This window comes from Chenopodium album, chromosome 4 (genome assembly GCF_948465745.1).
Source record: "Chenopodium album chromosome 4, dcCheAlbu1.1, whole genome shotgun sequence".
In the NCBI taxonomy this organism is placed as follows: Eukaryota; Viridiplantae; Streptophyta; class Magnoliopsida; order Caryophyllales; family Amaranthaceae; genus Chenopodium; species Chenopodium album.
In genome coordinates, this window is record NC_137837.1 from 1,474,339 (window position 1) to 1,487,220 (window position 12,882).

Here is a 12,882-nt window from a genome sequence, read left to right on the forward strand (position 1 = left end):
ATACGATGTTTACAATATTGTTTTTCCCAAAAATGGAAATTCAATTAAAAAAAATAAAAAATAAACTCAACTTTTTTACATAAAACTTTTATCCTAGTCATTTTAAACATCAAACTTAACTTATGACATAGTATTTGCTAAATTCTACTAAAATGAATACTCCCTCCGTGTTTTTTTAAAGTGTTACAGTTTAACCAGCACATAGTTTTAGACAATTTAATTTACTTAAATAAAATAGGAGGTAAGTGGGGTAATTAGAGTATTAAAAAATTGTAAGAGAAAGATAGTGGGGTTAATAGTTTATTGAAAAGTATTGAATGTGAGAGGAGAGATATAATAAAAATAGTAGTAGTGGGTTGGGGTGGGGATCATGAGAGAAGAGATGTACGAAGTATAATGTTTTAATGGATTTGATAAGTGTAACACTTAAAAAACACGGAGGGAGTATATTTTTAGCTTATTTATCGTTAACTTTTGACCATTAAATTAGTGACACTGTTAACTATTTTCTTCGTTCTTTTTAATTACACGATTGAGAGTTTATGCTTGCCAATACATATTATGGAGTATATCACTAATATCTTTAATTATATACTCTCTCTGTTTTTTTTTTTTTTTTTTTTTTTTTTTTTAAATACAACTTTGATTTTTGCATTATTCATATACCATGGTTGACTTGATTTTTTCACCTCTAAAAAATAAATAAAGTTATTATATTAATATATCATTAGAATCGTCATAATGTCTAGTTTCATAATATATTTTTTGTTATAATTTTTACTAATTAACAATTAAAGATATAAATGGTCAAAGTTGCGTCTCGAAAAATATATCGGTCAAAGTGATGCAAATGCAAGAAAACAGAGGGAGTAAGGGTATGTTCTCATTGACTGAACTCAGCTGAACTAAACTGAGTTGATCTGAATATTTTATAAGAGAAGGAAATTAGGAGCTGAAGTGAACTAACTGAACTGAAAAATAAACGTATGAGAACAGACCCTAAGTCACTAATACATAGTCCTACTACCTCCGTTACAGGTTATGTGCAACGATTTGACATAAAGAAAAGACGGAAAGTGTCTAATCGTTGCACTTAACCTATAACGGAGGTAGTATAATAGTGTCAAATTTCAAACATTGTTTTTTAAAAACATTGAAAGTATAATAACAAATAAAAATAAATAAACATATAAATAAAAATAATAATAAGGCTTATTAGAGAAAAAAAAATGTACTGTATAAAGAAAGGCAGTGCCAATAAAAATAGTGGAATGCTAAATACCGCCGTCCAAATTTATCGACACCGTCATCATTTTGAGCAAACTGACAATTTTGCCCTTACTAAACCCAAACCCATCTTTGACCCCTTTTTTTTTCTCTCTCCTCAAACACCAACCACTCACCTTTTTTTACCACACAACCACATATCTGGGGTTTACCGGGAAGAAATTGGCGGCGAGCTCAGGCAGCGACGGTGGTGCGATCTCAAGCGGTGGAGGCGGCGACAACTACGGCGGAAAGGAGTTAAGTAGTTTTCGATTAGTTTTTTTTTTTTTTATGAAATAAGTGGGTGGTAACCGGAGGAGAAAACCGGTTGCCAACACCGGTAACCGGCGACCAAATCCGGTTGACCGCACCGGTAACCGGTTTTCACCTCCGGTTACCGGTGGTGGGCAACCGGTTTCCACCTCCGGTTACCGGCCACACCATATTAATTTTTTTTAAAAGAAAATTGAGCAACTTTTGAATTAGGCTCCGATTACCGTCCATGGTAACCGTTTTGGCCTCCGGGTACCGTGGACGGTAACCAGTTTTGACCTCCGGTTGACCATGGTAACCAGAGCCCAAAACCGGTTAACGACCACGGTACCCGGAGGCCTAAACCGGTTACCGTGGAGCTCTGGTTGATCCTTGATTCTTTTTTCATCAAGCCACCACGATCACTATCCATTTCTCGTCGACTTTCGTCGTCGTTGTGGATGTGCGGTGTAGAAGGTGGTGATTGATACAGTTGTAGTTGATGGACTAATGTTAGAGAATGAAAATGGAAAAAAAAAAAAAAAGTAAGGGCAAGATTGTCAATTTGCTTGAAATGATGACGGTGGCGATAAATTTGGACGGCGGTATTGAACACCCCCTAAAAATAGTAGTTATTGAATTATGCATATAAGTGATATAGCGATGACATTTTTTATATCGAAAATAATTTTTTAATAATAATTATTCGGACAAAAAATCCTCATCTGCATCTCGAAACTCTCATCATCACACCTAAACAGTAAACACCTATTCACGATCTCACGATACCACCAAACACCCCCCCCCCCCCTCTCTCTCTCTCTCTCTCTCTCTCTCTCTCCACCTCAATCATCATCTTCTTCATCACAAATCCCATTTCATCTCTCTCTCTCTCTCTAAACCATGAGCTGGTGGTGGGCTGGCGCCATTGGTGCAGCTAAGGTAAGCTAATCTCTCTTTCTCTCTCCTCTTCAATTTCCCAATTCAATAATTCATTCAATTTTTACATAATCATTACATCCATTAATTTGTAATTAATCTAGTTTTATCCTGATTTATTTAATCGTAAATTATTGCAGAAAAAACTCGATGATTCAGATTATGTAGCAATAACATCAAGAAACTATCAGAGCGTAGCTCTGGTAGTTGGAGTGACAGGAATCGTAGGCAACAGTTTAGCAGAAATTCTCCCTCTTTCGGACACTCCGGGCGGGCCGTGGAAAGTTTACGGCGTGGCCCGACGTCCACGGCCCAACTGGAATTCGGATCACCCAATTGAGTATATCCAGTGTGATGTCTCTGATGAAAACGACGCCGTATCGAAACTTTCCCCGCTTACTGATGTTACTAATATTTTTTATGTATGTTGGGCAAACTGTGAGTCTGAAGCTGAAAACTGCAGGGTTAACAGCAGTATGTTTCGGAATGTTATCAATGCAGTGATTCCGAACGCGCCGAATCTGAAACATATTTGTTTGCAGACAGGGGTGAAGCATTACTTGGGACCTTTTGAGTCTTGGGGAAAGATTGAGCATCATGATCCTCCATTTACAGAGGATATGCCTAGGTTGAATGCGCCTAATTTTTATTATGATCTTGAGGATATATTGTATGCTGAGGTTGATAAGAAGGAGGATTTAACATGGTCAGTCCATCGACCTGGGGGGATTTTCGGGTTTTCCCCGTATAGTTTGATGAATGTTGTTGGTAGTTTGTGTGTTTATGCTGCTATATGCAAGCATGAGGGGACTCCACTGCAGTTCCCTGGTACGAAAACTGCCTGGGAGAGCTACTCCCAGGCGTCTGATGCGGATTTGATTGCAGAGCATCAGATATGGGCTGCAGTGGATCCATATGCTAAGAACGAGGCGTTTAATTGTAGCAATGGAGATGTGTTTAAGTGGAAGCAGCTGTGGAGAGTGTTGGGGGAGCAGTTTGAGGTTGAGATCGTGGAGTTCGATGAGAACGAAGGCGGGTTTAGTCTCGAGGAGAGGATGAAGGGGAAGGAAGGGGTATGGGAGGAGATAGTGAGGGAGAATAGTTTGGTGCCTTCAAAGTTGAATGAGGTAGGGACTTGGTGGTTTGTGGATGCAACTCTTGCTGGAGAATGGTATTTGGATAGCATGAACAAGAGCAAGGAGCATGGATTTTTGGGGTTTAGGAACACCAAGAATTCTTTCATTTCTTGGATTGATAAAATGAAGGCTTACAAGATTATCCCTTGAAAAAATTGAAAAATATGTAAATGTTTTTTCAAAAGTTATTGTAATTGGCTTTTTTTTTGCCTTTCTTTTGGTGATAATTATTTCTTGTAATCATAATAAGATAGGAGTAATGTGACTCCTAAAACTGAATTCAATTTAATTGGCTTATTGTTTCTTACTCGAAGCACCAGTGTTCTTTTTAATTTGGATCACTTGTTATGTTAATATGAAAATTGAAAGGTAATAATGCATCTTAATTCTTACCAAACTTATCCCAAGCCTTGAGGTTCACTTTCAGATATCTCAATCAAAAGTTCTGAACCTGTCAACGTCAAAAGAGGGAGACCAATATCGGTGTTAAACTCAATATTTAAATTTAGATCAGCAAAGATAAATGAACAAGTATAACAGTTACTCAACTATACTCGGCTCCATATGCCTCATTTAAATGCTACATTAACTCATTAAGGTAGTTTTAAGTTGTAAAAACAATAAATTGTTGACAGATAACTACTATACAACATAAGCTATAGACAAATCCATAGATAATTATCGTAACAGCTACGCCATCATTTAATAAGCTTCCCCACAGCACCAACCTCCATACCTCACCAGAACTGTTTGATTATGATACGCTCTATCATGAGAACATTCACGATCTCAGCAGAATTTCTGTACTATCGAAGGCTTCTTAATCATGTACTTGTGTGTATGAGGCGTTGAATGGCATAAAATAGTGCCACAAGGAAAGTATGGATTCAAAGAAACTCAACCATCATTTTTTTAGATCTTCAGCTGAACCACCAATCTAAAACTCTTCAATACAGCTCTCACTGATGCTGAATTGCTGATAGTTGTTCAAGGATGTCCAAAGCTTGTCTAATGAACAATATTATACAGTTGCAACTTCTTTTCTTTGATTTTTATTGCTTGAAAGTTTTACCCGCGTCTTTGTTGATGTGCTTCGGCTGCTTCCTGTAAAATAATGCAAGTAATTAATAGTCAGCAGAGCAGCCTGCAAGATTATGTAATGATTAAAAAAAAAAATTCCCCATTGTTCAACTTTCAGTAGAAGCGAAATATGTATATGAAACAGCATGATGACCTGCATCTTTGACAGTTTTCCTTCTGCTGCGCCATAAAAGACGAATTGGTGTACCAGCAAATCCAGCATCTGAACGCAATTGCTTCTCCATATAGCGACGATAAGTCTCAGAGAAGAGCTTTGCATCATTGACAAAGAAAACAAATGTGGGAGGCCGGATAGCAGCCTATATGACAAAATGTGAGCCTTGAGGAACTTCCAAATAGTAATGCACCAAATATAAGTAGGCCAAAAAGTTTAACAAAGATCGGATACTAAAAAATCACTAGAACAATAGTCACATTACTCACATATAGTAAACAAGATAACCACATAATAGTCCCTTTCCTCAAAGTAGTGGGAAAATAGAGAGTAGATTTTCCCATTGTATCAATTAGATTTAGCAAGAGATAATTTGGATATAGCACAACTATTGTAAGGGTTTACTGTTGAAATTATAGTCAATCCTTACTGTTGAGGGGATGGGATGATGTGACTATTATCTTTAGATGAAGAAAAAAATATTTTGCACCTAATACCGATTTCTAGAGTTTCTACATCAATTACTATTACATGCCAATATGCTTTGATTGCACTCCATAGGACAAGCTACAATCAATATACTTTAAAATGATGCCACACTTTGAATGTTTTCGTTTACTTGACTAACCAGGGAGCTGGATGAAAATTGTGATTTTAACAATAAGGATATCTCAGTCACCTACAGTCTGACACTCAACCCTCAGCAATGATTAATGCAATAATTGTCATATAATGGATACGTTGCTCACTGAATTATCTCAGAAATGATTTGTCACATAATGGATAAATTGCTTGCTGAATTATTTCAGCAATGAATTGTCACATAATGGCTACTTTGCTCGCTGAATGTCTGTAGCAATTTGATATGCAAGTCCTAGCATTCAATTAGCTCACCTGATTCTCATGTAGTGTAGACATTAAGATAGAATGCCAAAAATAAAAATATTAGCACCAATGGGCAAAGAGACAAGACGCACTGAAATAAATGCTTGTTCAAGAAACTGCAAGACACTAGGGACCCGATAATCATGCTCCAAAAGATAGAAAGCAAGAAATTTTCCAGTGTTTTTAAAAAATAAACCAAAAAATATATATATATACCTGTGTGCAATAATATACACGTCCCCTCTTCCCTGCTCGAGTTCTTGGTGGAGCTTTAAAAGCCACAGCCTCTCGGACAACTTGATTCAATGTGGCCGTACTTAGCCTTCTTGACCTTTCTTTCTCTACTATGCTGGCAGCAACAATTATCCTATAAAGTATAAACATGATGGAAATATCAAAATGTCGGCAAGGACAGTAACTATTGGATGTAGCATGTATCTCCTGATAGGTCCCAATTAGATGTAGAACTCATGCATTTCATGCTAAAAATTTCCAGGACTAAATGCAATAACCTCTGGAACAATAAAATTGAAACTTTAAGCAAACTTAATAGTCAATATAAGTGGAAAGCTTTTACAAATTTCACAAAATATCACCAACTCATGTATATAAAGCCTGACATGAAGCTCTCATTTATGGCAGTGTGGAGAATCAGATATGCAAATACTTAAACCTACAATTTCAACTATGTTTCTGCTCATTAAACTTCTTCTAAAGTCATTCATTACAGGATACACACCAAGTGTTCCTAACTTCCTATCTTGGTACTGCACTTCTGCTCACTCCCCTGCCAAAACCCTAAAATATCTGAAGATTACTGTTGAATTTATACGGCTACTACTATTTTTCAATGGAAATACTTTACAAAATAGTGTTATCTAGGAGGCTAGGACTTAGATGACAATTAAAAGGAATAGAGTGTAAGAATGCAGACCACACTTTGATTCACAACAGCTCAAATCCAGGTCCTATAATGGTGTCATATTGACCATGGAGTTCTGAAAGTTTTTCAAGTAAAAAACCATCTTTCACACGAATCACACAACATGTCATAAGCTCTCAATCCCACAGCAAAGAGGATAAGAGCAACAGCTTCAAGGGGAAAAAAGGAAAAGAAAAAAAAAAGAAAAAAAAAAAAAAAAATGTAAAGGGCAAGGCATGTATAATTGTATATAATTAGGCAAGGACTTCAATTGCCATTTTGCTCCAACCAAAATATAATCTCAGATTTCAGCCAGTAATCCACTGCAACGGATAATAGTCAATTTCATCAAGAACCCTAACCCTATAAGTCGCAAAGAAAGTCTTTTAGCATAACAAAGAAGTAGAAGAGTATTAGTAATCATTCAGTAAGTCATAAATCTCATCCATCCCACATGTATGTAAAAAGCCAAATAATAGGATTTTGATTCAAAATATGCTGATTTGCAATCATGTTTATTGAAAAGCAACTATTGGGATAGTTCATACTTATCAACACTTTGACCAGATATTGCAGCAGCATAAACAATGGGTGCCCAATGAAGACTGCGAATCTTCTGTCTAACATCTTGCTCATATAACACCGCTGTCTGTTGGTTCTTATTTGGTATTGTATCCCATTTATTCACAACAATCAAACAGCCCTTTCCTTCCATTTCAATTCTTTCTGCAATCTTGTAGTCCTGGAAAATAATATAAATGGTATCAAGCCCTCAGATTACAAAACAAGAAGCCATAAGATAGACCGTCAGGAGCATATACACTTTTTCCTTCAGCCAATATGAATGCACAGAAAAACCGCAAACGATTAATTTATAACTACCAGATGATCTATAGAAATATGTTGCATAATTATGTTTGGAAAGAGGAATAATATCAGAGTGATTCTACAAAGAAGTAGAAAACTAAGCACTATGCAAAAGCTGAGCAACCAAAATGTGAAAAACGTTCCTATTTTCTAGGAACCTAGCCAATGACCAGAGCCTCTCAGCCCTCAAGAGAAAAACAAAATAATAGAAAGTAATTTGTTAATATACTCCGCATTAAAGCATGGCAATAAATAGCATGATTACTCCCTCCCCTGCCAAACCCACCTGAAGAAAAGGGGAAAACGACTGCAATTTTATGTATAAAATTAAGTTCATCATCTATTACTCTACATACACAGCATCCACAATGCTGAAACGCAAAGCTTCTAAGTTCTAATATTTCATTTTCCAAGTTGGACAGCCAGTGTTATCAGTCATGGCACCATCTCCGAGCATAAGTCCATACAAGGTAAACAACATACAAGAAGTGAAACTGAAGGTATGATAATTATGAAATATACAAATCCAGACCTCTAACAAAACAGAAAATTGAAAGCCTAGCATTGACTGTCAGCCAAAGGTCTAAAAGACCAAAACACATTAAGAAGATAAAATTCATTATTTGGGCCTTTGGGGAGCACCCTGGTCATTAATGCAAAAGAAGCAGTAAAACTACAAGTAATTGTATAAAACAATTAAAAATTTACCCTTAACTGCCATGGAGAACCTGAAAGACAAGTTACCTGTTCAGTTATACAGGCCATTGCCTCAATGACAAGAGCAACAACATCAGAGCGACGAATAGCACGGAAAGCTCGATTAACAGATAAGCCCTCAGTGATGCTCCCCGATGATGCTACAGCCGATTTTCTTCTGATTCCAGCAGTATCAATAAGCCGGAACTTCTGCAAAAGATGTCAGAAGTTACAAATACCCCACTATCAGAGTCCACTAGCAAGCAGGTAAAATGTACCACACTATGGAGGGAAGTACTGGTAACCCACAGGAGGTAAGGGGAGAAAGGTAGCTCAGTGGTAAGACTGGTAACCACTAACCAGAATATTATGACTTGGGAGAGAAGAAGGGAGTTTAAAGAAGGTGGTTCTTGCCACCACCAGTGTTTTCATTTTGAATTAAGACTCTGAAACTGGAGACAGAGAACAGGTTTCCAACTAAAGACAGAGATAGTTCCCCCAGTGATGGCCATGTTCATTGTTCATACAACCAAAAATAAATAATATATAAATAAAATAAAAATAAAGGCTAAAACTTGATAATTTGCATGAATTTTTATAGAATTTTAAAAGATGACATAAAACAGGAACAGAAAAATTACACTACACAAGCATTTCAACAAAAATCTGAAAGTTATCCGCCACCAAAATGCAAAGATAGAGCGAAATAAATAATATTCACACAGAATCCAACCTGTCCATCTGGTGCTGCAAATTCAGTATCGATAGCATCACGAGTAGTACCACTAACAGGACTCACAACAGTCCTGTCCTCCCCAACTAATGCATTTAATATGCTGCTTTTTCCAACATTTGGTCTGCCTACAATTGCAATAGCAGGGATGTAATTTTCTTCTTCAAGATCTTCAGGCTCCTATACTTGCAAGATAGACAACACGTCAAATGTACACTTCATGAGTCAATATACTAACATTAATATTCATATAAAGGAGACAATGGAAACACAAAGAGCAGTTCATGCTTCAGGCATCAGTTACACCAACAATTGGAAAACAAGCAGAGTTAAGACTTTTCTGTTTCATAAAGAAGTCTTCGGTTTTCTTAGCTTCTTCCTAGGTCCTACAAACTTAAATTAGGTTAAAGAAACTTTTTTATAATTTTAAACGAACATTTATCAGCTACCTCAATTTTTGTCAACCCTGAACAAACAAGATCAAGGAGCTCCCCAGTTCCACTTCCAGAGATTGCAGAAACAGGAATAGGAGATAACCTACATCACCAAACAGAACATGAAAACACTTAAGAGAAAGGCAAAACAGAAGACAAGTGAGCATTTAACATTCTAATTTCTAAATATAGCTTGTACGGCTGTACATGTTTATCTAACTAGCGAGTACATCCATTCACCCTCATAAAAGGGCTAAAGGACTGAAACAAAAACATATAGGCTATATGCAAACAAGCAAATATCTACCCATATACACATTCATTGAACAGGCATGTATCCAGTTTTCGATACAATTGTAATACAGATGCAACCTTACCCACATATTCTTACTTCTTAGTTCTTACCCACATTCTCACATTTTCCTCTATAGAAGTTAGAGACTTCAACACTTTAAATTTTCCTAGATAGTAGCCCAAATATTGTCTTTGTCTTGCATTTGCACATAAATACTGGGACCACAAAGGCTACTTCCAGGTAAAGAGTCACCATAAGCATTTAAGGGACAATAGTGAAACATGAACATGAAAATAATCAAAGGTAAAGTATAACTCACCCCAAAGACCAAAACTCTGATACCTGTGCCAGCCCTTTATTGGGAGATTCACATTTGTTAACAGCAAGTATAGTATTTTTCTTTGAATAGTTTTTACGCAGCCAATCAGCTATTTCCACATCACCTGCAGTTAGGCCAGCCTGTTCAGAATTGTTCTAGTGAGATTTACTTGAGAGGGAAACAATATGATCAACTTAATCTTAATGTGGTGCACCTAAAATAAAAACTCAAGGAAAAATGAATGAAAGGTCTGTGCACCAATTAATCTTTATTTTTCTATCACCAGGGTCCTAATAGAAGATTTACGATAGATAGATAGGAGAGAGAGAGAGAGAGAGAGAGAGAGAGAGAGAGAGAGAGAGAGAGAGAGAGAGAGAGAGAGAGAGAGAGAGAGAGAGCTCAAAGACATAAACTCAAAAGAGGGAACGAGAAGCGTCCATATTCTATTCTTCACAAGCAAGAGAGTGAGAGATCTTATTGGAGGCTCCAGCCAGAATTAGGCTAAGGCATTTGCCCACTAAAAAATGTAAGCAAAATGCTTTGGTAATGATTTAAAAAGTACTGGAAAGCAGGATAGAAGCATACCTGACCATCAACGACAAAAATGATGACTGATGACTCTTCAACAGCTATAGCTGCTTGTCTCTCAATTTGAGAAGGCATTCTAGCCACAGCGGCCTCCCTAGCAGCCAATGGGATTCCCTCCATACCAATAGTTGTGGATACATTCAAGTCCTCTACAACATCTTCCTGTGATTTGGATAACGTCACAACTCCTCCAGTATCTATGACCATGAATTCATGGTCTCCCCAAAAAGACCTTCCATATAAACGGTCCCTAGTAACCCCAGGCTCATCCACCACAATTGCTTTGTTACCCTATGGAAACAAGATTGGAATCAAACAGGGAACAAAAATTTTCAAAAAAAAAAAATTGGTGGACGGAAACTCAAGCTAAAGGTTGCTAGATATACCCCCACTAGACGGTTAAACAATGCTGATTTACCAACATTTGGCCTTCCGAAAATTGCAACCTTTGGAAGAAGATGGTCTGGTATCTGCAACCATATATTTAAACAAACAAATACATCAAGCTTTCTATATCACTACAGAACTTTTACTCCTAAAGAAATCCTATGAATTCTAATTAGACATAGCTTATTAGCTTAAGACACGTAAAGTCGGAGGTACATATATCCTTGGTCCGTATGTTAACACTTTACAGAGAGCATCAACAACCACCCCCTACCTAAGTATAGTTGATCAGAATTAGTGAAACAACATATTTAACTAAGGAAATAACAGGCATATGCAAAATGTTGAAGATAACAAACAATAAGTTCTAATTCACTAACATTCTTAGGTACAGTTTTCTGTCGTTGCTGTTTTCCTCCCGCGTCTTTACCACGATTCGTCCCGTCTTCCTCTATGATCAACATACAGAGAAATTTGAGACCATATATCCAAAAAATCTCCTCAATGAAAGGAAGGTGAGTAGACTGAAATTTGCTCTAGCTACAATCGATTCTACATTTGCTCAGCGTATTCAACAGTTAAATCCATTAATCTCAATTCATATAAATAAAGCATTCAACTCCACATTTAATAGCATATATAACAATTTCATCCAAGAATTACATGCACGAAATCTACATAATAAGACTTTTAAAGCTAATTCAGATTGAAAATTAATAATTTATGTACATCAACATCGAATTCTCAGCTTATGTATACATGATTAAGAATTTCAAAGCAATATTAGATTGAAAATTAATTATTTAATATCAACATCAAATCCTCAACCTAAGTACACATTATAATAACAACTTCAAAGCAAATTCAGGAGAGAATCACTAACTTAAATAAACATCAAATTCTCAGCCTAAGTATACATTATAATAAGAATTTCAAAGCAATTTTAGATTGTAAGTTAATAATTTAAATATCAGCATCAAATTTTCAGCCTTAGTAGACAATCTATACATTATAATAACAATTTCAAAGCAAATTCTGATTGTAATTTAATAATTAAATATCAACATTAAATTATGAGCCTAATTATACTATGAGCTACCAATTGATTAGACAAAAGAGGAAAAAGAAAACGCCAATTGATTAAGCTTAGAAATAACGAACCAATCTTCAATTCACGAGACAAAGACGTCGAAAATTCGCGAACAACAGCCTTAGCTTCAGCTTCAAGCTCTTCTTCATCAATGATGAAATCCTCATCACTTCCCTCACTTTGATAACCTTCGTAATCCAAAATCTCCTCCTCCTCAACTTCATCATCATAATCATGGTCTTCTTCTTGTTCTAGATCTTCGTTTTCACCAGAAGCTTCAATTCCGCCATTGTTGGACGGCGAGCGAAGAACAGAAGGTCGAAAATGGAGGTTTAGGGAAGGTTTATGGAAAGAATTGGAGCGAAAAGGAGAAATTTGAGGAGGAGAGAGAGTGAGAGAAATAGAGAAACTTCGAGAAGTTTGCTGCTGAGGAGAGAGAGGAGATATGGTTTTGGAGAGAGAAAATGCAGCCATTTTTCCTGTAATCGCCATTGTTGAAGCTTGGTGGTTTTTGGGGGGTTTATCTTCTGTATTTTAATAGATTGAGAAGGCGTATGATAGAATAGAGAGCCAAATAAAGCTACTGTACGCTTAAAGCGGTAATACAAATAAAATGTCTTTTTTTTTTTTTTAAGTTCAAAGGTCTCGTTGTTCTCATATGATTATTTTTAGCTGAGTTCAATTCAGTTCAGTCAATGAGAACAAACCCTTATGTTTAGAAGATAGGATGAGTGATGGAAAGAAATGGGGTAATCAAAAACTGGAATATGTATTTATAGTTTTCGAGATGAAGAATGATGAATTAATATTCCGAAGAA

The 12,882-nt window shown here is 36.3% G+C and overlaps 2 protein-coding genes across 2 annotated transcripts; one reads left to right on the forward strand and one right to left on the reverse strand.

The window, feature by feature from the left end:
* Positions 1 to 2,301: 2,301 nt before the first annotated feature.
* LOC145628436 ((S)-8-oxocitronellyl enol synthase CYC2-like) lies at positions 2,302 to 3,900 on the forward strand. The gene is made up of 2 exons (XM_081680731.1): positions 2,302 to 2,460; positions 2,598 to 3,900. The coding sequence occupies exons 1-2, from the start codon at positions 2,422 to 2,424 to the stop codon at positions 3,741 to 3,743; spliced, it is 1,185 nt and encodes a 394-aa protein (XP_081536857.1). The 5' UTR covers positions 2,302 to 2,421; the 3' UTR covers positions 3,744 to 3,900.
* A 173-nt stretch (positions 3,901 to 4,073) lies between these two features.
* On the reverse strand, positions 4,074 to 12,621 carry LOC145628438 (uncharacterized). Its single transcript, XM_081680732.1, has 12 exons — positions 12,136 to 12,621; positions 11,355 to 11,425; positions 10,974 to 11,057; positions 10,585 to 10,878; positions 10,000 to 10,139; positions 9,401 to 9,488; positions 8,952 to 9,131; positions 8,267 to 8,428; positions 7,204 to 7,397; positions 5,950 to 6,100; positions 4,828 to 4,993; positions 4,074 to 4,697 (listed from the first exon to the last, which is right to left on the reverse strand). The coding sequence occupies exons 1-12, from the start codon at positions 12,554 to 12,556 to the stop codon at positions 4,615 to 4,617; spliced, it is 2,034 nt and encodes a 677-aa protein (XP_081536858.1). The 5' UTR covers positions 12,557 to 12,621; the 3' UTR covers positions 4,074 to 4,614.
* Between the last annotated feature and the right edge of the window lie 261 nt (positions 12,622 to 12,882).